Source organism: Lytechinus variegatus, chromosome 1, assembly GCF_018143015.1.
Source record: "Lytechinus variegatus isolate NC3 chromosome 1, Lvar_3.0, whole genome shotgun sequence".
Classification (NCBI taxonomy): Eukaryota; Metazoa; Echinodermata; class Echinoidea; order Temnopleuroida; family Toxopneustidae; genus Lytechinus; species Lytechinus variegatus.
In genome coordinates, this window is record NC_054740.1 from 54,862,487 (window position 1) to 54,885,725 (window position 23,239).

At 38.1% G+C, this 23,239-nt stretch overlaps 1 protein-coding gene across 1 annotated transcript in view; it reads left to right on the forward strand.

Annotated features, from left to right (window-relative positions):
- The window catches only part of LOC121417186 (vacuolar protein sorting-associated protein 13B-like), a 73,379-nt gene that overhangs the window by 15,798 nt on the left and 34,342 nt on the right, over positions 1 to 23,239 (forward strand). Inside the window, 19 exon segments of the mRNA XM_041610792.1 lie at positions 3,273 to 4,237; positions 5,040 to 5,248; positions 6,595 to 6,804; positions 7,526 to 7,760; positions 8,124 to 8,318; positions 8,564 to 8,721; positions 9,200 to 9,382; positions 10,405 to 10,532; positions 10,962 to 11,140; positions 11,675 to 11,809; positions 12,361 to 12,537; positions 13,318 to 13,509; positions 14,293 to 14,459; positions 15,952 to 16,192; positions 16,766 to 16,986; positions 17,160 to 17,577; positions 18,012 to 18,123; positions 20,918 to 21,730; positions 22,183 to 22,392. Of these exon segments, the coding sequence (XP_041466726.1) occupies positions 3,298 to 4,237; positions 5,040 to 5,248; positions 6,595 to 6,804; positions 7,526 to 7,760; positions 8,124 to 8,318; positions 8,564 to 8,721; positions 9,200 to 9,382; positions 10,405 to 10,532; positions 10,962 to 11,140; positions 11,675 to 11,809; positions 12,361 to 12,537; positions 13,318 to 13,509; positions 14,293 to 14,459; positions 15,952 to 16,192; positions 16,766 to 16,986; positions 17,160 to 17,577; positions 18,012 to 18,123; positions 20,918 to 21,730; positions 22,183 to 22,392 (5,123 nt within the window). The 5' untranslated portion in view covers positions 3,273 to 3,297.

Genomic DNA, 23,239 nt, shown 5'->3' on the forward strand with positions numbered 1-23,239 from the left:
AGCCTGAACGGGAGAGGGCGCGCTCGCGCTTTTTAAATTCTTGGGAGTTCTTTTCGGGTATGGCAGTCCAGAGGGCTGAACTAGCAAATCAAGTAGATGTATGAGTTATCTCGTAAATAAGAAAATCAGGTAAGTATTTTCATATTTTGGGCATATTTTTGTGTACACCTTCTATTGGAGGAAAGTAATATGGCAAGAAAATTTTCATTTTTTGATCTCTATTTTAAATTAAGAAAGAAATGATTTAATGAATCAAATTTAAATAAGAGCCAAGTTTTAATATGAATATTAGGTGTAGAAACTGTCAGAGTAAAAAATCAAGCATTTTCCCCAAAGAAAAAGAGAAAATAAGCCAAACATTGCCACCCTTATTTTGCCACACATGGAGATATAACTGAGAACAAGGTTATATCATAACCTTGTTCATTGAATGAGTGGACCTAGCCAGGACTCGTAGGCTCTCTTAATGAAGCCAGGGGGGTGTTTCACAAAGATTTAAGTATGACTTAGAGTCGCACTTAAATGTCTAGTTGTGCGCAGTATAAAAGGCATGACAGCATTGGTCAGATCATGCCAAGAGGACGCGCACTACTGCGTATTGATCAATAAGATTGGGCGTTGCATTATGATGTACGCCTCGACATTTAAGTGCGACCTAAGTCATACTTAAATCTTTGTGAAACACCCCCCAAGTCTTCCTTCTCATTCACCGACACGAAGGACGCCAAAACCTGAAACTTTCACCCCCGAGATTTCTACTTTCCTTCTGAAAGATCTAGCCCTAAATCATGTACATGGGATAAAACTTCATTCCCGACATTTCTACGCTCCCGTTGTTATTTTTTAACAAGAATTCATTAAAAAAATGAGAAAAATATTGTGAATAGACAGAAGAGACTTTCCCGATGTTTACGCCGCCATCTTGTTTCCTATTGTTCTTCGCCAACGTTACGCGCCTTCTGAATATCTTAAAATAATTATCGAGTCGATCTATCTATGTTTTATTCAGTCTTACCAATCATAACCCAGGTTACATTTCAGGTGACCACCGAGAAATATATGATGATGAGAAGACGCAAAAAAACTTGCTGATGCTTGTTAAAGTGGCCATCCTGTTCTCTTTGTTACTAGGAGCTAAGCTAAGCTATTAGATGCATATAGAGGGCAGCACATTCTATATGCATCCTGTAGCTTAGCTACAACAAAAAGAATAAGATGGTCACGTAAACATCGGCAAGTTTTTTTCCCTGTCTTCTCATAATATTTTTCTCATTTTTTAATTTAAATGTTTAAGAATGAAATCAATATTGTATAATCTGTGACTTCTTTGTACTTCCCCGTTCGTGAATTCATTTATTTAATATAGGGATACCGGATTCCGACCGGCACAACACTGGCAGTTTACGGAACAAAATTTTTTTGACATGACTCGAGCCTGACATGTCTGACATCTTTCTAAGAGATTTGGGAAGGAAGGTTGAATATAGACCAGCTCATTCAATGAACTAGATATAACCTTGTTCTCCTTTACTATTCCCTGTCCCTGTTAGGTGAAATAAGGTTGCCAATGTTTGGCTTATTTTCTCTTTTTCTTGGGGACAAATGCATGATTTTTTGACACTGTCAGTTTCTATTACAACTATTCATATTAATTAGCTCTTAAGTAAATTGAATTCTTTAATTATTTGTTCTAAATTGAAAATAAAGATTGTAAAATGACAATTTTCTTGCAATTTTACTTTCCCTTAATAGAGGGCCTACATAAAATATGCCCAAAATTCAAGTTTTGAGCGCTTTGGTGAAAAAAAATAAATATCAATTGAATGGAAATGGGTATGTTTGGTTAAAAAAGTGATATTTTAATGATTTTGTTTAATGCGTGTTGTACACTGCATAGATCTACATTCCCCACAGGAAGGGTTGTTGCAGTGAACAAGTCGATAGACCTACAATGTAGACAATGGGTCTCCTAGAGAGTAAAAATCATTCACTACCGGACCGGTACATGTTTACTCTCCATATATCCAGGAATTGTACCCATATCATGTGCGCATACCCTCGCATGAATGCTAAGGTACTGGTAGCCCGGAGGAGGGGGGGTCTTGTGGGTAACTCACATTTATTGGTGGTACGAGGATGTGCCGCTTTGATGACCCCTTTTTCCAGACCTAATTCTCAGTTCTCTTGATATTCGGAATGACAAAAGTTCTGAATTGAAATTCCGAAGAAATGTGGACATAAGGCTCATCTTGCTTATCTTGCACAAATCATATGTCACTTGATCAATAAATATAATTTAGGGTCAATGAATGTAGTATTCTATTATGTGTAGGTTTTTTTGTAAACGATTATTTTATCAAAGTCAGCACTGCTGCTATATGGAATCGCGTAATGCAGGCGAGACTACCAGTGGCGCTCCATTTGTTTTATCTCGTTAATAATTTCTTCTCGATATTTTCAATAGAGAAGACTGTCATCAGGCTAGAAGTTTAACAATGATAGAGTGACAGCTTCGTGAGTATGTGTGGAACATTTTCCAAGATCTCAACGAACATGCACCCAAAATAAGAATTGAGGGTCTCCGCTTTTTCTTGCTTATTCTTGATCCATGATCTCTCTGCTGCATGCAGGTCTGGGCTCCATCTTTCAAAGAATTACGATTGATCGAGTCAACCTCAACTATATGGAAATCCATTAATGTCATTATACATGTATTTTCTACATGAAATTTTGCACAGTGCCCAATTGAAACAAAAGAGGAGTACTCTGAATTTTCCAGAAAACAATGAAGTATGAATATACATTCATAGAAAATATTTTGAACAAACATGCATTTTTGATGTTGATGGCTTTCCGTAGTTGTGGTTGATCGGGTCAATTTCAACTCTTTATAAGGCGGGGCCCTGTTATCCCAGAGTGTGACTTGATATTACTTTTCACATACTTCCAAAATGACTTTGGATTGAATTTTATCTCCTCTGCTAGCTTGTTAGATTTAATGAACGGTATTTCTTGCATTCATGTACAAGCAATTATGATTCTTGTCATTGTTATTCTTTTGTTAGTTTTTCCATGGTTTCTTTGATAGCCGAAACTTGTGCTGACTTTGTCATCATTGTTTTTTTTTCTTTACACCTTTTGTAATATAATATATAAGATATTATTATATATGTAAAAAGCTGAATTGAGTCTGAATTCATGAGTCATATTATATAATATTTGTACGATAACTTTAAATGATAATATGTCATCATTATCCTTTTTTCTTTTAGAACTATACTGAAATAGCCGATCACGATGCTGGAATCTTACATATCACCATTCCTATTGGGATATGTAGACAAATACATCAAAAACCTGAAACCGGAGGATTTGAGGCTCTCTCTGTGGGGTGGGGACCTGGTCCTGAACAATTTAGAACTACGCTTGGATGCTTTGGAACGTGACCTTAACCTTCCTCTGTCGTTTGTGAGTGGTTTCATTCATGAGCTTCGCATTCATGTTCCTTGGACACGGATTGGCTACGAGCCAGTAGAGATCAGCATCAACACTATCGAATGCACGGTCAAACTGTGTGATGCAGAAACAGATGGTAACGAAAGTGTCAGCTCGAAGTCTAGCACCGGTACTAGCAAATCTAGAACAGAAAGTAGCTCCAAGGTGAAGCCTAAAGCTGACATTCAAGATGCTAGTCTCTCACCAGGGTACGTGACTTCCCTCATGAACAGGGTGCTTCACAATGTCCAAGTCTCCATCAAAAATTTGGTTCTGAAGTATGTAGAGGATGACATCGTCCTGTCAGTCAATGTGCAGTCTTTTGCTACTTTTGCTACTGACAGTGACTGGCAGAAGGCATACCTTGAACTCTCTCTGCCAGAGCTTGTGCTGAGACGCGTCTGTAACTTCACAGACATCACTGTCTGTCTGGACAAGCGCAGTGCCAGCGGGAAGATTGAAGTTTACCAAGAGCCAGTCACCTTCAGGTGTGCAGTATCGGCTCGAATGCATATGACCTACAACAGTCTGAATGCAAAGCGAGTCAGTGCTGTCAAGGTTAGTACTCACTGTGAAGAGTTGAAGATGTCGTTATCAGACACGCAGCTTCCGATGTTCCTCAGGGTTCTCCAGTTGGTGCTGGCACTGTATTATGGTTCCATTGATCTTCAGGAAGGAGAGGTGGAAGAGGATCAAGGTGTCAAGGGAGAGGACACAAAGCAAACAGTTTCTTCATTAACAGGTAAACAATAATCTCATATTTATTTACTTTTAAATTTTCTTTCTCATTAACATCCAAACTCTGTTAGAAAAACTTGAAAAGAAATTTGGATTGGCAGTTCTGCTTTATGTACAGATCCTACCACTTATCTTATTGACTTCTATACATTTGGTATGATATCGATTTTTATTTTGATAGGGAACAATAAACAGAATCTTATTCTTATTTTTGTTCAGGCCAGTGGGTTTATGAGATTATTCATGGATGTCAAATGTATTTTCATCTTTATCAGATTTTAGCATGAATAATTTTGTGATAATGCCAAAAACGCATCGCTTTAGTTTGCCTTTGACTAAACCTAATGTAAAATTAGTAATTGCGAAGACATACTGTGACATATAGAATTCTCATGAATAGAAGTAGACTCATTTCATTTTCATTTAATGTCCTTATGGATTATCACTAGATTATGTCTTCAATGTAATGGGGCAAATTACTACTTTTGTTCATCAGTTTGTGCTCTAAATAAGCAGATCTTTCAAAGAAGTGAGACACTTTGGAAACGAATCATATATTTTTCTAATCCTGATGAAGCTCCCATTGATCTGGAACCCTCATTGTTTTGGTTCACTAGGAAGCATGTTTTTATTTCAGTGGTTTTAGATCCAGATGAAGCTCCTGTAGGCCTAAACCCCTCATTGTTTTGGTTAACAAGATGCATGTTTTTGTCTCAATGGTGTTAGATCTAGATGAAGCTCCCGTAGACCTGAACCCCTCATTGTCTTGGTTCACACGATGCATGTTTTTGTCTCAATGGTTCTAGATCCAGATGAAGCTCCAGTAGACCTGGATCCATCCTCCTCCTGGATGTCATGGGCGTGGTCATTTGTCCCCGAGGCCCTGACATATGACGAAGATGAAGACCAAGAAGAAGGGGAAGTTAATCGTTATGGTGGTGGGAAACTCCAGAAGCGTCAGGACACTATTCTTTCTATTGGTTTCTTCTGTGATAAAGCTTCTGTTGAATTCAAGGCAAGTGATCAGGAATTTGTGAATGTTTATCTGTAAAGCAATAATGCACAAAGTTTTTGAAAAATTGCCTGTTCAGTATATGACCATTGCAAGGTACACATATATATGTAAAAGCATTTTGTTTTTTTGTAAAATTAAAGTATACCTGACAAAATTTTCAAAGAGACCTACAATCTAAGTTTCTATTTACCTTCTTTATAATAATGATGTCAAGAGGAATTCTATTATGAACTTTTCTGCTTGTTTTCCCAAATACACTGGTAAATATTTGTTACATTGTTAAAGGGTGAATCCAACCCAACATAAAGTGGATTTGGATGAAAAGGGGGAAAAAAAACACCCAATGCTGAAGATTTCATCAAAATCGGATGAGAGACCAATGGAAGGTATTTATCACAATCTAGGTTTAAGGTTAACCTACAACTTCATGTGTACACAATTAGGAATTGCCCAGTATTTACCAAGTATACCCCGCCTAGGTGTATAGTAAAGGTATCTCCCTGGAAATTGCCAATCCTGCTTGAAATCCGGGTGGGTGTTTCATAAAGCTGTTTGTAAAGTTACGCAATACTTAAAGGGAAATCCAGCCTTGGCCATAAAATGTTGTTTTGGGAAGGAGAAAAATAAATTAAACAGAATGGTGAAAGTTTGAAAGAAATTGGACAAGCAATAAGAAAGTTATAGCTGCTTTAAAATTGAGATCACTAATACTATGTAGATTTCAAATTGGCAACTGGGTAAGTAAATTATGACAAGGGGCAAGGACAACTTTCCCATAGGCCATGTACTTTATTATCAGGGATTTGTGGTTTTCTCCTAAGTACCCATTCCCCTGGGGCAGTAATCTAAATATAACCCATGTAGTATATTGTTTTATGTCCTCATGAAAGAAAAATATAATTTGAAATAAAACTTTTGGGAAAATGACATTTTAGCCATAATATGTATTGGAGTACATGGAAGAGTAGTCCTTGCCTTACATCACTATGACATCCCATATGCGGCCAATTTGAAATCTCTATGGGTATAGTGATTACAAATATTTACAACTTTTAAAAATTCATATCTTTCTTTTTGTTTGTCCAATATTGTTCAAACTTTCACCTATCAACTTGTATGATTTTTCTTTTCCTTATAAAAACAAGTTTTTATTTGGGTTGGATTCCCCTTTAACACTCGACTGGTGACCCTTTCTTGTACTATATAATATATCCCTATGTAGCTGACTTAGCACCTAAGATCATGTTCTAGTCATATGTACAGTTGTGCATATCTTTACGAACAGCTTTATGAAACACCCACCAGAAGTAATGGTAAAAAATTTGTCTTTTAAATTTTTTCCCTAGGTGACTGATGCGGTCAGTGAACGTAATCTTTACACCAGACCGAAGCTAAGCTTTCAGCAGACATTACTCTTTGAGATGGGAGGTACGGCCATTGATATTCTACTAAAAGGAGAGGGTTTCTTTGCAGCTCAGCTTGGTATCAGCCATATGAGTCTGTCTGGTGTTGGGTCATGTCCTTGTGGTATCCAGGATCATGCACAAGAACTTCAGGTAGGGTACCTTATCAAGAGTCAGAGCCACGTCTTTTGCATGGGAATCCCACCCCGCAAGCATCATTTCCTTTTGATTCTTTTACTTCAGCATAGAGACAAATGGGGAATGATGGAAAGCAGCAATGAAAAGATGCACAGTGCCATTTATAGCAGGATTCCTACAAAAAGACATAGCACAGACATTTGAATGCAATGGTTTTAAATATTTTACTCAGTATTTTGCTTAAGAAAAATACTTTGATATTCAATCGCATTTGTGGATGAAGTGTTTTGCTTAACTATAAGTCAGCCGCGAATTAGACTTAAGTCTGGCTTAAATACAGTTAACAAACATGATGCGCGCAGTTATACATTCTGTGCACAGATAGATAGACACATCTGTGTTATTTGCATGAAACTTAATGCTGTCAAGTTTGTAGGAATGCCTGATAAAACAGTCTGGCACAGGTTACTAGTACTCGTCTCTTTTATCTTACATTTAATTCATATTTATAAGTTAGAATCACTCAAACATACCAATTATCAGATAAATTGGTTGACAAGAGTTGTTTTACATAATCAACTGTAAATGAAAAAAGTTAGTTAGGACCTTACCAATTGAAGCACAATTTTGAAAGTGGCACACTGTATCAAGGACAAGATTTAGTAAAAACTAATATGCTAATGTATGGCCAGTCAAATGCTTTATTATAAAACCTCTTCTTGCCTACTTCGCATAGGGTCAGAGTCATTACGTTGAACTTGGCGACGACAACTACAGCAACAAATCCAACAACTACCTGTCCCTGACACTGTTTGATGGCGACAGCCCGGAAAACAATCGCCAGAAGACCATTTACATCCTGGACGCGGAGCATCACCAGTCGGTCTACACCGAGAAGATATCGATGAAGAAATATGGAGCCTTCTGGATGGACTACCTCTACACGTATGAGAAACTGAGAGGATCTGATGGTAATTACCTAATGCTGAAACATAGTTCAATGCAGTTGCCAATTTGAACCCTTGATGTAACATTTCCGAAAATTGAAGAAAAAAAACTGGGATGGAAGCTAACCCCCCCCTCCCCTCAGGACTTTTGACCAAGCCCACGTTTTCAGCTTAAAGCACAAAATAAGGAGTGTGGATGGTTGAAACTGTTGTACTTTGCATGCATGCATTGCCTTACACCTATAGATCATTTAATGAAACTTAAATTAATATTCACTGAGTATATAATTGTTGTAAACTACAATAAATCCCTGAATATGTTTTTTTTTAAGAACAAATTATCCAGTGAAAATCACTGATTAGAACTCTTGATGAAATTGTGCCCAGGTAATGATAGCTCTAGCCGATCATCACACCAGAGCGAGACGGACCCAATCTTTACCACGAAAGAGACCTCCTGGAAACGGTTCGTCTTTGCCCCGACCTCCATCGATGTCTGCAGCTCCTTTGTTCATCGTCTTCAGCAGTTCACATTCTATGCTGGTAACCATGACTACCAACCATACAGTACACCCCAACCAGGTAATTTTCAGTGATGCTTGTTTGTCTTACTTCAAACATTTGCCAAAAATGAAATTTAGGGGGAAGGGAGAGGCAGATTGTTGTAGAATGTGGGGAATATTTTCTGATTTGCTACAAACAAAAGTGAGATCTCTACAAGAAGTATCATACATTTTGTTGGCTGTATCTGAATGTCAAAAAAATATCAAATGTCTAAAAAGATTAGTGTAGTTTGATTGACATGAAAATGAACGTTGATATTTCAGAGGTGGTTGATGAGAAGCGCCCCGTGCCTACTCCAGGACAGGTGGCAGGATTAGAAGATTGTATTCCACAGAGGCATTCTCACTTTGCTATCCTTGGTCTTCATCTGATTATCAGAGCTGCTGAACATGGAGATTATGACCCCAGTGGTTCCAAGGAGGTAGGTTTACATTCCGCTATAGTCTGATCCATTCAAGTTTAAAGACAAATAAAAGTAGTTATGTAGAGGTGATGTAGCCCAGTGGATAATTCACATGACTTTGAAGCGCAAGATCCATGGTTCAAAACCCACCTTAAAGATAAATGAAAATAGTTGCAGTATGTGTAGAGGTGGTGTGACCCAGTGGCTAAGTCTCCCGACTTTGAACCACAAGGTCCAGGATTTGGAATCCCCTTGGCACTCTGAAGGTTATTGGATATCATGAATAATATGAAATGAATAACAAGTTTTTAAACCAAGGTCAGAGGTCATTTGGTGTCAACAAAGTTTTGTGGGTTTTTTTATTCTCCTGAAAAATTATTCATCTTATTTGTGTTCTAAGTCAACAATGCTGCTAGACTCTGGCAAGATTTCCATAGATGTCCACCTCTAAAATTATATCTTTCAAAAATTCTTTTATTGTATTGTATTGTATTAGGAAGGTGCATTCTTGCCTGTAGTCCCAGGTACTGCAATCCCTGCTGTGAAGGTACAGTGTGAGAGAGTGGACTACCAAGTGACAGTACCAATGTATGCAAGGCAACTGATAGCTGCAGCCAGCAAGGTCTCTCATCCCAGCTCGGCTCTTATGCACCTCTGCTATGGCCAGAAAACTATCAAGGTATGATCTGCCCTCAGGAATCTGTTTCACAAATTAAGAGGTTCTTATCACTGACCAATTGTCATTCATTGATAGTTAGAGTGGAGTTGTTGGTTTTGATTGGCTTAGAAGTACTTGAATTGGGAAAAGTGTCACTGAAACACAATATGACAGTATGATGAAAAGTGTTCTTGGGGCCCATTGAAACAAAGAGTTGCATTTGAAGGCAAAGAAAAGAATCAAGTGCAAGTGCACAATACTCTCATTTCATTTGGCTGGAAAGCAAGTTGTTTGGTTTTTGGCTTTGTGGTTGATCCTAACTATTTCAGCCACTGGGCACATTGACATATATTGATATATTCATATTCCACAAATTCTCAAAGTACATTTCATTATCATTTTTAAAATGAAAAGATGCATCAACTGCATAAAACCTGCAAGGATGAAACGTACCAATGAATGGAAAAATGTGGATGGGCCTTCTGAAAAGCAAAGCTTGTAAGATGTAGACTCCCTATATGATTAATTCATACCTGGAACCCAGTGATCATCTTTTTTTGTCTCACCCCGGAGGTGAAAGTGAGACTAGGGGATCCACATGGCGTCCGTCTGTTGTCTATCTCAAATGTGTTATGATGAATGACTTGGCAACTGCTGATCAAATGGCGACCAAACTTCGGTAGTAGATGCCCTAGATACACTATGATGAGGCCAAAGATCAATTGAAGTCAGAGATTTTAAGTTGACCGGCAAGACTTTTGGTGAAATAAAACTTGGTATGGATGTACTTGGGGAAATCTTCATGTTATGTAGTCATGTGTGGGCAAGACTAAATCTGGCTATTGCCTTGTTTTACTATCCAGATTTACTTTATTCACTATTGCAGAAATTGATAAGAGTAGACCACTTCAAATTCTTGTAAATGAATTTACAATTTATCAGTTTGATATTATTGTGCTTTGGCCTGGAAGGGTACCCTATATCCACACTTTACATGTTCTGTTTATTTTGTTATACCTTCTTATATGTTATTCTCTCTTCAGGTATTTGGATTGCAAGCTGGTTTGACCTGTGACCCCTGTACCGGTGACCTTTCACCCCAAAACATTCAGCTACTCCAACCATGCAGCTTTGCTGGACTGTCTAAATCATTGTGCCTTCCGATGTACTGGTTAGTCTCTGATAACTGATGTTCATGAAAGATACAGCTGAATAATTATAATGATAACATTAGCCATTTATACAGTGACATCTATTTTTTTTTAAGCAGCAGACTGTTATTCTTACCCTGGCTTTAGCTCGAGCTGCAGCTTTCAGCAGTAAGTACACTGTAGGAATTAACCCTGATGGGTGACAATGCACCTTACCTGGTTTGAGTGCAGGAGAAAGTTGGTAAATTTCTCAAACATTAGAAAAACAGTGAAGCCAAAATTGAAGAAAAAAATATTAGTACAGTATGCATATATCTATGACTGATTCCACATTGATATTTTCGTGGAAGTCTCACAATATAAGATCATATTTAATCATTGCCATTCTAGTTATTCTTTAGTCTTCTCTTCTGAACTAGATCCTCAAATATTACCCAATTGCCTTTCAGGACTGACCCAAACATAATCAAATCAGAGATGATGCTAGAAGTACCGTCAGTTAGATTAGACTTCACCAAGGGTCAACTTCTCCTCCTCGTATATATCCAGCACAGCTGGATGGGGGAAACTCCAAGAAACCACTGGTTACACGAGACTAGCCTGATGGAGGATGTGTTTACAAATACAGGTTGGAATGAAGGCATTGTTATTAAATGTGATCTGCCATGCCCAAACCAACAATAGGTCACCCAAAATGAATTTTGAGATTTTCATTTAGATTGGATAAGCTCATCCTAAGCTTTAAGGTGACCAATAACTGGTCAGATTTGATCAACAATGGCCCTAACAAGTACTTGATTAAGTGCTTGAGTTATTCAGTGAGAGCAACAAACAAAAGGAGAAAACAAAGTTTGAGGTCCAGGGTTCACTCAAAGCAAGAGAGGTGCTCATTATCAGTTCAACTTCCAAGCAAGCTGTGAAGAATGGTGTCAAAGAAAGTCTTGTATCAAGTGCTTTATTCAGCTTAAAAATCTTCAAATTTTTATAGTATGAAGAAGAAGAAGAATACTCTTTTAGATATGCTAATTTTCCACTTTTGTTATTAACCCTAGAATCTCAGGACCAAGTGAAAATTTGTTCTATATTTTAAAAATGTACTTGGTGTGCATGCAAACATATCTATTAAATATTCATTATTTTCATTTTTTGCATTCCTCTGCAGAAAGTGCAGTATCAGATGGTCAAGTTCAGATGGTAGCTTGTCTGTCCAGTGTGGAGTATAGATATGTGGTCAATGACTGTGTCAAGGCTGTCTCTGGAAGCGTCGGTCAAGGAAAGGTGGCCATTAAACATCCAGGTGAGGGCAATATTCCTGTTGGTCAGTATGCATTGGTGACCATACAGCAATGCTCAAAAGTGAAAAGGAAATTGTTACCATACAATTGCATCAAATGAATATAATGAAGTCATGCCTTGCACAAAGAACAAAAAAGTCTAGTTTGTGTTGATGTGTTACTTTTTATTTTGATATTCACTTCAAAGTATACGAGGCTGTACTTTGAGATTTAGGGGGAGGGTGGTTGTCCCGGGAAAGAATGTATGGTGGATGAATGTCAAGTGCGGTGGGTGGATGTCCGGGGGTGAATTCCTAGAGAGTGATTGCCCTAAGGGATACTTATCCTAATTGGTAGTTATCTAGAGAGTGGGTCTTCAGGAGGTAGATGTCCTAGAACCAATGTATCTTATTCCTATGTGATGTTCCATCCTTCTTGATATTTTCTGTGGATACACTTCAACCTATTTGATGAACTGTGTGTACAGTATTGTGATATTCAAATGACATTTCATTGTTATTGTTTTAATCGGATTTTTTTTGGGGGTCTCATCACCTTCGATACATCTATACAGGTGGAGAAGTTCCTACACCTGTATTTCAAGGTCCCCTCCAAACCAGCAAGTGTCATCTGACAACCAGCATAGTACCATCCTCTCAGACGACTGCCAGCCCCGTTACTAGCCCGAGAATGGAAGAAGCTTGCCTCTTAACCATCACTGCTCAGATACCTCAGAATGACAAACATAAAGGTATACTGGAAATCTGCTCCTTATTACAGGAAGAAAGAAAAATGTTATCCTTTTTCCTATTCAAAAGTCAAATTTCACAGTGCTTTAACCCTATTACCCTTTTTACACACGCTAAAATTTCCTTAACCCCGTACTATAGGTGGGGCTAAATTGCCATTTAGCCCCACCTATTGTACGGGGTTAAGCTTAGCCCACTTTCTTTTTACACAGCATTTTTGCAAAGTGGGCTAACCTCACCTATAGTACAGGATTATTTGGCAGTGCAAAAAAGCAGGGTTATCCCAGCAAGAGCGATAGTACGGGGTTAAGATCGCTATTGTAAAACGAAATTGGGCTAAGCTTAACCCTGTACTATAGGTGGGCTAAATGGCAATTTAGCCCCACCTATAGTACGGGGTTAAGGAAATTTTAGCGTGTGTAAAAAGTGTACGAGTGAAGTACTTGTACTACGAATGATCAACAAAAACCACTAGTCCGGGGTTAGCGAGTTTCGTGTGTGAAAAGCAAGCATTCCTTATCCGGGGTTAGCAATAACAATTTGGCATGTGTGAAAAGGAAAAAAAATAGTACGGGGTTAAGGATAGTACGGGGTTAGCGATAGTCCGGGGCTAAGAAAATCCTAGGTAAAAAGGGTATAAGACTGGGCTATTTGAGATGTAATAAGGACTGGAATGTATTTTTTTGTGAAAACAGTATTTGTATACTTAACACCCAAGATTTTTTTTCCAGATTATTCCTTTAAGAATTATATATAGGCCTATGTCATATTCTTATATTTAGGTTCCCTTGGTGCCCTCCTTTTGAAGATTGAAGGAACTGCTATCTGCCTTGATCCAGTGCTTTATTCATGGTTACTATACCAGCCAGGCAAGAGATCGGTGACCAATCACATCTCAAAGGATTCACCAGATAGAACAGGAAAGAGTGTACCATCTGAGATGAGATCACCACCCAAGAAAGAATCCTCACAAGGTTAGTAAATATGCTTACTATGTGTAATGTCTACCATCCAGTTGTTAAGGTTGCACAAATCTTGTACTTCTTGAATTAAAAAACAACAACCCTATATAGCGCAGGGGTCCTGACCAAAATTTAGTAGTTCTGGGGGGTGTTTCACAAAGATTTAAGTATGACTTAGAGTCGCACTTAAAGGTCTAGTTGCGCGCAGTATAAAAGGCATGACAGCATTGGTCAGATCAAGCCAAGAGGACGCGCACTACTGCTTATTGATCAATAAGATTGCGCGTTGCATATAATGTACGCGTCGACATTTAAGTGCGACCTAAGTCATACTTAAATTTTTTCTGAAACACCCCCCTGGAGCTTTATTGTAAGATTTACAGCAGACTTTTGGTTTTATGCATTAGTGTGAAGTATTCATATACTTATTAGACATTGGTAGCAGCCACGTGTCTGTAGCTATAAGAGAGACAAAGAAGACGTCTGACTGAAGAGATGTGCAGAGTAAGAGTGAGGGTTTATTGATACAGCCTCTCTGGGCTTTCCTTGTTTCCAGTAGACAAAGAGAGTGATTGTTACATCATCAAGTTGGGAAGCATGCCTATGAGTGTGAGGGGTGCAACTCTTATATTTGGTATGGATTTAAAAGCAATACATCACAATTAGTTATAATTAAGTAATTAAGAATAGATTGGTGAGAACAACAGCGAAGATCTGAGGCGTGAGCCAAATTGTCCCCCACCCATCCCAGTCTCTTCACTAAATTTTTCCTGTATCAATTGTTACAAATTGCAGGAACTGAGACGTACAAGGGCCCCAAAAGTGGCGGTAAGTTCAGCAGGCAGAAGTCCCAGACAGCCACTGCTGTCATGGAAAGTGATGATGTCACAAAGGCTAAAGGTAGCAGCCAAGTCAACCGATTTCATGACTGAATAGGGAAGCTGAAAGAGCTCATCATTCAGGTTTGTATTTTTTGTATTTTTTAAAACATCAACCCACCATTGGTGGTTGCTGAAGGCATTATGGTTTCAAGTCATCTATCCATCTGTCTGTCCCCTTATAAGTCAGACATAAAAATTAAACGGCAAGAATTTGTTGGAAAATCAAACTTGGTCAGGGATGTACTTAGGAAGGTTATTTAGTCACAAGTGGATGAGACATAATCTGGTTATTGCCTTGTCATTTCGTCGCACGCACCATGACCCATCCTCTCTGCGCAGATACTGTGCGCTATCGCGCCTCACGATTTCACCACGATGCCCACTGTGGCGTAAATAATTCACTTCGAGAAAATGTAAAGATACGGGATGAAACTTTGGAACCTGAGCTATCGAACAAAGATGCCAATAAATAATTTGCTCTCCTTGTAGGTGCACTAATTGCTGGTTTTAAAAACTTTTTTTTTAATGCAAAACTAACTTTCTCATCGAAGTGCGAAGAGAGGACGGTTCGTGGTGCGTGCGACGATTTTCTCGATGATTAAACAGTAGTCTGTCTGACCAATTCAAACTTGACTCATGTGTATGCATATACGAGATATAATGATCTGATTACATTGGGGGTCATGAGGTCAAAGTTCATAGGTCACATGTAATTATATGCATCAAAATACCTCGTTCTCACTGTAACTTGACAGCCATTTTTAGGGATTAACTTCAAACTTAGATCATATATGCATATTGGAGCCTCTTTGGAGGGACAATGTTCTGATTTGAGTCGTGGAATCATTAATACAAACAGTGACCTTTGTGTAATTGGATCCTGAACATTGCTAAATTCTTCTACTTCTAATGTTGGTTTGAGTGGCGATTATTCTTATTTGACTATTGTCGCCATTGACTATCTATAAAATATCACTTCTCACATAATGGTATTATTACCAATATGATGTATACATATATGAAATATTTTCTTGTGCATCCTTCTAATATGGCAAAGATGATTATAGTATAAGTTTGTCGTATCTCATGTCAAAATGGCATATAAAAAAATCTTCACCAAAAACAAGCCACTATCTTCAGTTCCAACTGTGCTGGAGGTGCCATGGCCGAGTAGTCTAAGGCGCCTGGCTATACGTGGAACGTTCGGGGGTTCGAATTTCGGGAGCGGCACCTATGCCCGTGAGCAAGGCTTTTAATCTGCAATGCACTTTTATCCTGTTTTCAAATAAATGGAAATGCTATAATATGCATTGTTGGTAACTTGGTGTGCACAAAAAAAGAAATAGTTGCGCTTGCCCTGCCCTTTTATGGTATATTCAAAGAGTAAATGAAAAATAAAATGCTTGATATTTCATTGTCATAAAATAAACACTCCTGCACTATTAAAATACATAAAACTGACGCGACTTGCCTACTTGTTTTTGAAAGAGGCCTCTGTAATTTTTGCTTCAAAGTGCATTTCTGTAAATTTTATTTTCAAGCATTGATACACTTTTACCTTCTCTGACCCCAGGTGGACGTTTCACCATGTATCGTTGCCTGGCCGACGAAGCATCTCTCCTTCCCATCACCAGACACCTCCATCACTCAGTGCCTCTGTGACCTCATGACCCCTGGAGGTCAAGGGTCAGACTCGCCTCCTTCAGTGTTGGTGGTATGCGTACCAGCCCTTTCCATTCACAGCTCGGGTCATAAAGCCGTTGATGCTGATCAAGACATCCCTCTCAGCAGAATGGACCTACCCCAAGATCCAGGTTTGCCTTTTGTTCTATTGATTTTTTTTTTATATCTATCTCTGTTTTCTTGCCTGCATCCTTGTCTTCACCATCTTCATTGTCGTCATCTTTATCTTCTCGTTTTGGTCTTATTTTTACCTTCTTTTATTTGTACTTTTTCTTCTTCCTTGTTGTTTGTCATCTTTATCTCTGTCCTCTTCTTTGATTTTCGTTTTGTAAATGAACAGCTCAGATGTCTGTACCATGTAACAATTCTTTTTATTGTATGAATTATGCAATAATCAAACATTGTTTCTCATTATAATGAAGAGAAATTGAAATATTTCACATCTCATGTAATGAAATAAGAAATATAGATTGAGTGGGTGACATCACTGGTCCCTTCATTTGAATTGTCAGCAAAGTCATGCATATACCATGTTTTATGAAATTAAAGAAAAAACTAAAGTTTTATCACTTTCATTTTACGTCTGTTTTTTAATGAAATTTTTAATGTTTGATTTCTCACTGTTTAATGGGCTCAATTTTCAGGTTTGGGTGAACTTCCCCGTTTTGAGAGATCAATTAACTCTTTATTTCTCTAAATTTCAGGTGAGAAATTTCCTTGGACCATCAAGGCAAAAGACTTTTCCATCTACTCAATCCATGATTGCCAGAGGGTGTACTACCTCCTAAAGCCAATGGCAATCTCCACAACTCTGGCCCTTACAGCCAACAAGCACACTCCCTCTGAAACAGGGGAGACACCTGGCCTTGGCCTGGGTATACACACAGATATGCCTGCAGTAATAGTCAAGTGCTCAGATGCTCAGGTAAATAAATTAGAACCATATCTTAAATTGGAATCGAAACTGAACTGGTTACCAAGTGTAGGTGCTGTAAGACAGCCAGGATATCTTATCATTTTTCTTTGTATTAGCGACAACTCGTGCTGCACAATTTTGGATGATTTGATAACAAAGAGTGCTCTTTTATTCTTGTACAGGTCATCCTAATCCAACAACTCCTGCAAGTTGTCCTTGGTCTTAAAGAAGATCTTGTCCAGGCTTTTGACTTCTCAAACATTGGATCCTCAGCTCCTCTATCTGCCTTTCCTACAAGTCCAAAGCGCGGTTGGAGCTCCGCCCAGACAACTCCCTCATCACCTTCTAAGTCCTTGCCTCACCTAGCACCCAGTACTACCACCAGCAGCCAGGCTTCATCAGGTCAAGCGGAGAGCACCGTGGAAGTGCAGAGTGTGTCCATGCCCAGCGAGGCGCCGCCCTCCACCCAGGGGAGTGGGACAGGGTCAAGGTCAACTGTGGGAGGCATCAAGCTCTCTTTGTGGGTGCAGTGGACCCTTCATAAACTCTCAGCCATAGTCTATGGAAAGGACAAGAAGGCTCCTGGCCAAGATCAGAATGGTAATTTAATTTCACTTGATATAAAGTGCTTGTTAAATTTAATTCAAACTTCCTTTTTATACAACAATTCTTATGTAATATCCTCTTTATAACACTATGATTTAGATGATATACCATTTGAAAATTATAATACTTAGGTTTGTTTACTTATTAGAAGTCTCTGAGTGCTCAACATGAAGTCCCCATTTTCCTTTCATTGATTGGTCAAGTGGAGCACAATATGGATAAAGTATTGGTGAAGACACTTGGGATAGAATTTAAACCAATTCCTGATGATTGAGAAATCCTTGTCAGAACCATCTTGGAAAAATTTACCCATCACCTTTTTTCAGGAATTTCAGATTAATGCTGATTTTCATTCATTGAGAGTCCTTGTTGAATGATTTTGAATGAAGGTTTTGTCATTGTATTTTATCATATTCAAATGTTTGTAGTAAAGCTGTGTGCCGACATGGAGGACCTTACAACAAGCATTGACCTTCAAGACGTCTACTCCAAGGTTACCTGCAAAGTTGGTGCTCTCAACATTCATCACTTTGTAAAAAGGTAAGATGAAGAAAACTGCATTCACAGTGGTGTTCAAAATTTAGTGAACCCCACCAGAAAATGAACATATTTTAAAGTTTTCAATGTTTTAGATATTTGATTGTGAAGTCAGGTGATAAAATTCAAGGCTCGACAAAAATTCATCTCGGGCAACCATTCTTGAAAAAAAGTTTTGGTGGCCCGAATCGGGCAACCAATAATTTTCAAAGTAGTGCAATTTTTCTCCCGATTTTGCATGCATTTATCAACTTTCTACAGTTCAACTTGCAAGCCAATTCGTCATGCGCCTTTTTTGTTAATCTACACACAAACACACACACACAAAGATTGCATAGTCATGACTGTATGTAGGCCTACCGCTGGCATACAGTAACTATTATTCAGCCGGCCGTGCCGGCTGTCTGACTGAGCTTTGCATGCATGAAACCACTGCAGCCAGCTGTGCGCTAGCAGACTATTCAGACTTAGGGAGCTTCGATACGAAATGTTACTGCCAAGAAATCTTCCCCAGAACATTGAAAATCTACGTCAAAGTTTCATTTTACACCAATGAAATGCCCTTCTACAGTCTATATTACTGAAACCTGATTAGTTGCAAGCATTAAAAGGAGGAATTATGACCTCTCTTTTGACTCAAAAAGACCGATTTCCAAATGCATTAATACACATATGGTGAGTACATCACAGTCCCACATGTGCATTTGTATGTATGTTGATATTTCGTTTTTTCGAAGCTGTGTCTCTTCTAGCCAAAAATAAATAGACAGCTTCTTTCTTTCTTGTTCAATGACTTCTTAAACCACTCTCAAGGAAGTTAATAGTTTGGGAAGGTATTTCATTGATATGAATTGTGAATTTTTTTCCATCATTTTGTCAAATATAGGGAAGGAATTTTCTCACTGTTTTTTCCAGATAACTTATGCCGTTTTCTTATTTTTTTCTTTCATTTTTTACAGTGATTAAACCATTTATACCCCTTCCCATTGAATATGCCTGATTAAAGAATGTTTTTACTGAATAATAATTATAATAACGATAATTATCCATATTTTTTAATTTTGTCTTATTCATTTTTCTTACATTTTCTTTTGTTTTTTTTTTCTATTTTTTTCCTGTTCTTTGTTTTTTCTTTCTTCATTTTTTCTTTTGTTTCATTTCACTTATTCATTTTACAATTTTTTTCATTTTTTCAATATACTATTCTGAAAATTATTTTTGTTTATTTTCCCCCTTTTGTACATTGTTCTAATTCTGCAGCATATTTTTCTGTGATTTTCTCCTGCTATAATATGCTGGAAAAGAGAAAATAATCTGGATTTGGGGCTTGCATAATCTATGTTTTACGATCAAAAAGGAAGAAAGGAAAAATCATTGTTTTGTAAATCTATCTGAGTTTGCTATGCACTATTTGTTTACTTCACCATTATGAGTGTGTGTCTATATGGAGATTAAAAGTCCACACAACCTGGGAATAATACAATTCTTTTATTCTCTTTCACTCATTTCATATTTACAATGATAAAACAATTTAAATATTACCACAAAATAAGTAAAATAACAGCAAGCACGATTCACATACAAGATGTACAAAGAATAGTGGTAGTGACTGCAAAATATTTCAGAAGTTTGTTTTATTCATTTAATTAATGTTTTTCTTTATATTTTTCGGGCCACCAAACTTTACTGCTGGGCCACCAAAAAAAATTATTTGAAGGTTTTGGTGGCCCAAACGGGCCACCACCAAAAAAAGTTTATGTGGAGCCTTGGATAAAATATCACTTTATTTTCAAGTTTGTCTTTCTGGGCTCGCCGATCATTGTAGTGTTAAGTTATCCCGGGGAAGTAGTTAACGTATTAATTTATTACTGATAATTACACATTTATAATCCTGTTCCTTTGTAAAGTTGCATTAGGATAATTTGTACTGTATTATAGTAACCTTTCCAGATTAACTGTCCGACACTTAAATGACACACATGTGTTGATAGTGTCGTTAAATTTTTATCAATCAATCAATCTACATTAAAAACTCAGCACAAAGACTTACATTTTGTGAAGGGGTTCACTAACTTTTGAGCACAACTGTATATGCTTCTGCCCACTGTAGATAGTGGCCAGAGGCATTTTAATATCTGGGTCCCGTCTTACCAAGAGTTGTGGATTGATCCAATTCTCCTTAATGATATAGATATCCATCATTGTCATAATTTTCTAACAAGATATTTGCACAACGTTCTTTTGTAAATATAGAGGATCATACTGAATTGTCGAGAGGAATATGAATGCATATCATATGTAGAAACAATTTGAACCAACGTTCATTTATATATTGACGTTGCTGGCTTCCATAGTTGTACTTGATTTGATCAATCGAAACTCTTTGTAAGACAGGGCCTGGATTATCTTCCATTATTAAGTTATGATTAAGTGCTAACAGTATATACATAGTAGAGAAGAGTCTCCTAAATCCTGTTAATGTTGCAGGAGAAATGGGGGGGAATTGATAATTTAATGTTCAGAATTAGAATTTGAAATAGAAGTACTCTGAAAATTCATTTTGCCCAATTGATCATGGGCTTAGCAGCCAATATGCAATGCCAGATCACTTTAATAGAACGTCAAACGGGATGGCAGCAACATCTTTTAACGTCTCTTGGACTGACGCGGCCGAGGCTTGAACTCCTGACCTCCCAGTTGTGAGACGGACACTCTACCAGCTGAGCCAACACACTGGTATATTATTATCTGCTTCTCTCTGTCCATTATGTGTTCACCTTACATTATTCTCTTTCAGTGCAAAGACTTGGACACCCGGACCATTCAAAGGTGTTCTCCTGTCCTGCACAGATGCCATGTCGCACAACGTAGAGATGTCTCCTCCATTCAAACGCCTCCGCACCAACTCGCAAACAGCCAATCCTTTCTCGCTGCACTCCAGCAAAGCGGCTGAAACCAAACAGACGCACGCCTTTGTTTCCTTGACATGGACCTCGGCTCTCGGGACATCGTTAGCGCAGAAGATGTCAGGTGGGAAGACTGAGAAGCTAGGAGATGGATCTAAAATGGGCGAGGAGTCCTCAAAGCAGAAACACTTTGTGAACGAGGTGATCATATCATCGCAGGCGTTTGATCTGATCATCTGGTGCCCGATTATAGCATCGACTGTGGACGTTCTTATGTCTGGACTAGCTGTAGAGGGTGTCAGCAAACCTGACTCTGTGCATGCTCCATGGAAAAAGACTGACTTCAAGATGTATACCATCCCTGAGGCTAAGATTGAAGAAAGTGCTGCTTCAGATGCAATGTCCTGGCAGAGCATTTCTCACCGATCCACCAAGTCTCAAATGTCTGTCCGATCCTTGAAGTCCAGTAAACCTTCTTCGGGTATCTCTGACTGGCTAACGAGCTCCAAACTTCCACTACTCTACCTTGACTGCAAGCAGATCAGGTCCTTCGTTCCTGCTGGCCATCTGAATGATCAGGGTGGACCTGGACTAATGAAAGGAGTAGACCAAGACCTTTTCCTCTTCCAGATCTCACAAATCTCCTTGGTACCATATGCAGATAACCCTCTTCAGCGCTTGGTAGTAAAGCAAGACACATACAGGTGAGCAAAGTGCTTTACAATTCTAAGTATTTGTGTCATTCGTTGGCATCAGGTAATTTGGGAAAAATATATTTTTATCAAAAAACTTAAAATTATGAAGTTAGGGAATTTCTTGTCTGTCTATAAAAAAATTTGAATTCAAGATTACAGTTAGCGAACCATTATCCACAGTCAGTGATCACATGACACACAAACCAGTCTTTGTAGCTGTTCAAAGAGATGAACATTTTTTCTGGTCTGGGAAGTTGGAAAATATCAAAAGTGTTCTTAATTGTTCCAACCTGTTTGTTTGGTTATCATAGTTATATTGTACATGTAAATTTTCCTTGTTTTATTGCCCCTGTTTGTTTCAAGATGTATGGAATAAAATATATTGTAAATGTTGGAAAATGGAAATAAATGAAATGAAATGGAATAATTCTACCTCGAAATGATTTCATCCCTATCTGCAGGAAAGCGACAGTAGCTGGCATCACCCAACAGCCAGGATCGGAGGTAGAGGACAGGCAGTACCAGCTGGACGTGAACGGTATCAGTCTGAATGTTGCATCGTGGGATCAGGTCATGAGGTCATCCGAGCAGGTCAGGATGAAGGTCACATCAGGGGTCACCAGAAGCAAGACCCAGAACCCTGCATTGGAGTGGAACCTCTCACTACCTACGTGAGTTTTGTTTCCCTATTAGTACTTAATTTATGACAGGCCTATGGAATGCTTTTCATGCCTATGGAATGCTTTCATCATATTTTCACATTGCAGCAAGCATTGATGGGAATGACAAAATGATTTCAATTTATTCAGTTCACCATCATAAATTTACAGGGGAGCTCTGGGTCCCATCTTACAAATAGTTGAGTTTGATCCTATCAACCTCGACTGTATGGAAATCCATCAATGTCATAATTTTTCTAACATTCTAACAATTTGAACAATGTCTTGAAGTAAACAAAGAGGAGCATACTGAATTGTCAAGAAAACAATGAATGTATGAATCTACATCATATCTAGAAAATATTTTGAACAAACATGTATTTTAAATGTTGATGTTGCTGGCTTTCTGTAGTTGTAGTTGATCGATGCAATTGCAACTCCTTGTAAGATGGGGCCAAATATAACCATCCTCAGGACAAGGTTCACAACACTTCCATTCATTAGTGAGAAAAATGCCAAATATACTACAATATATAATATATAATACAATTTCCATAGGGTGTAAATAGTTTTGTTAAGTGTATGCCCTTTTTTATAAACACAATATCGGATACATAGCCCTATATAGGGGAAGGAGGGGTAAGTTGTGACAGTTTTTGCTTTTTGCATGTTAGAATTGATATGATTAATAATCTTGTCGAAATAAGTACCTTGCCTTGAAATTTAAGTCTTCTGAAATATTTTCCACCTATATATAACTTTCTATCCCCACACTGAAAGTCATCGTGACCTTTGAAAAAAACGATGTCAAATGGCTCAACTTGCCCCATATATGGGGTAAGTTTGAGCCACCTTCTGG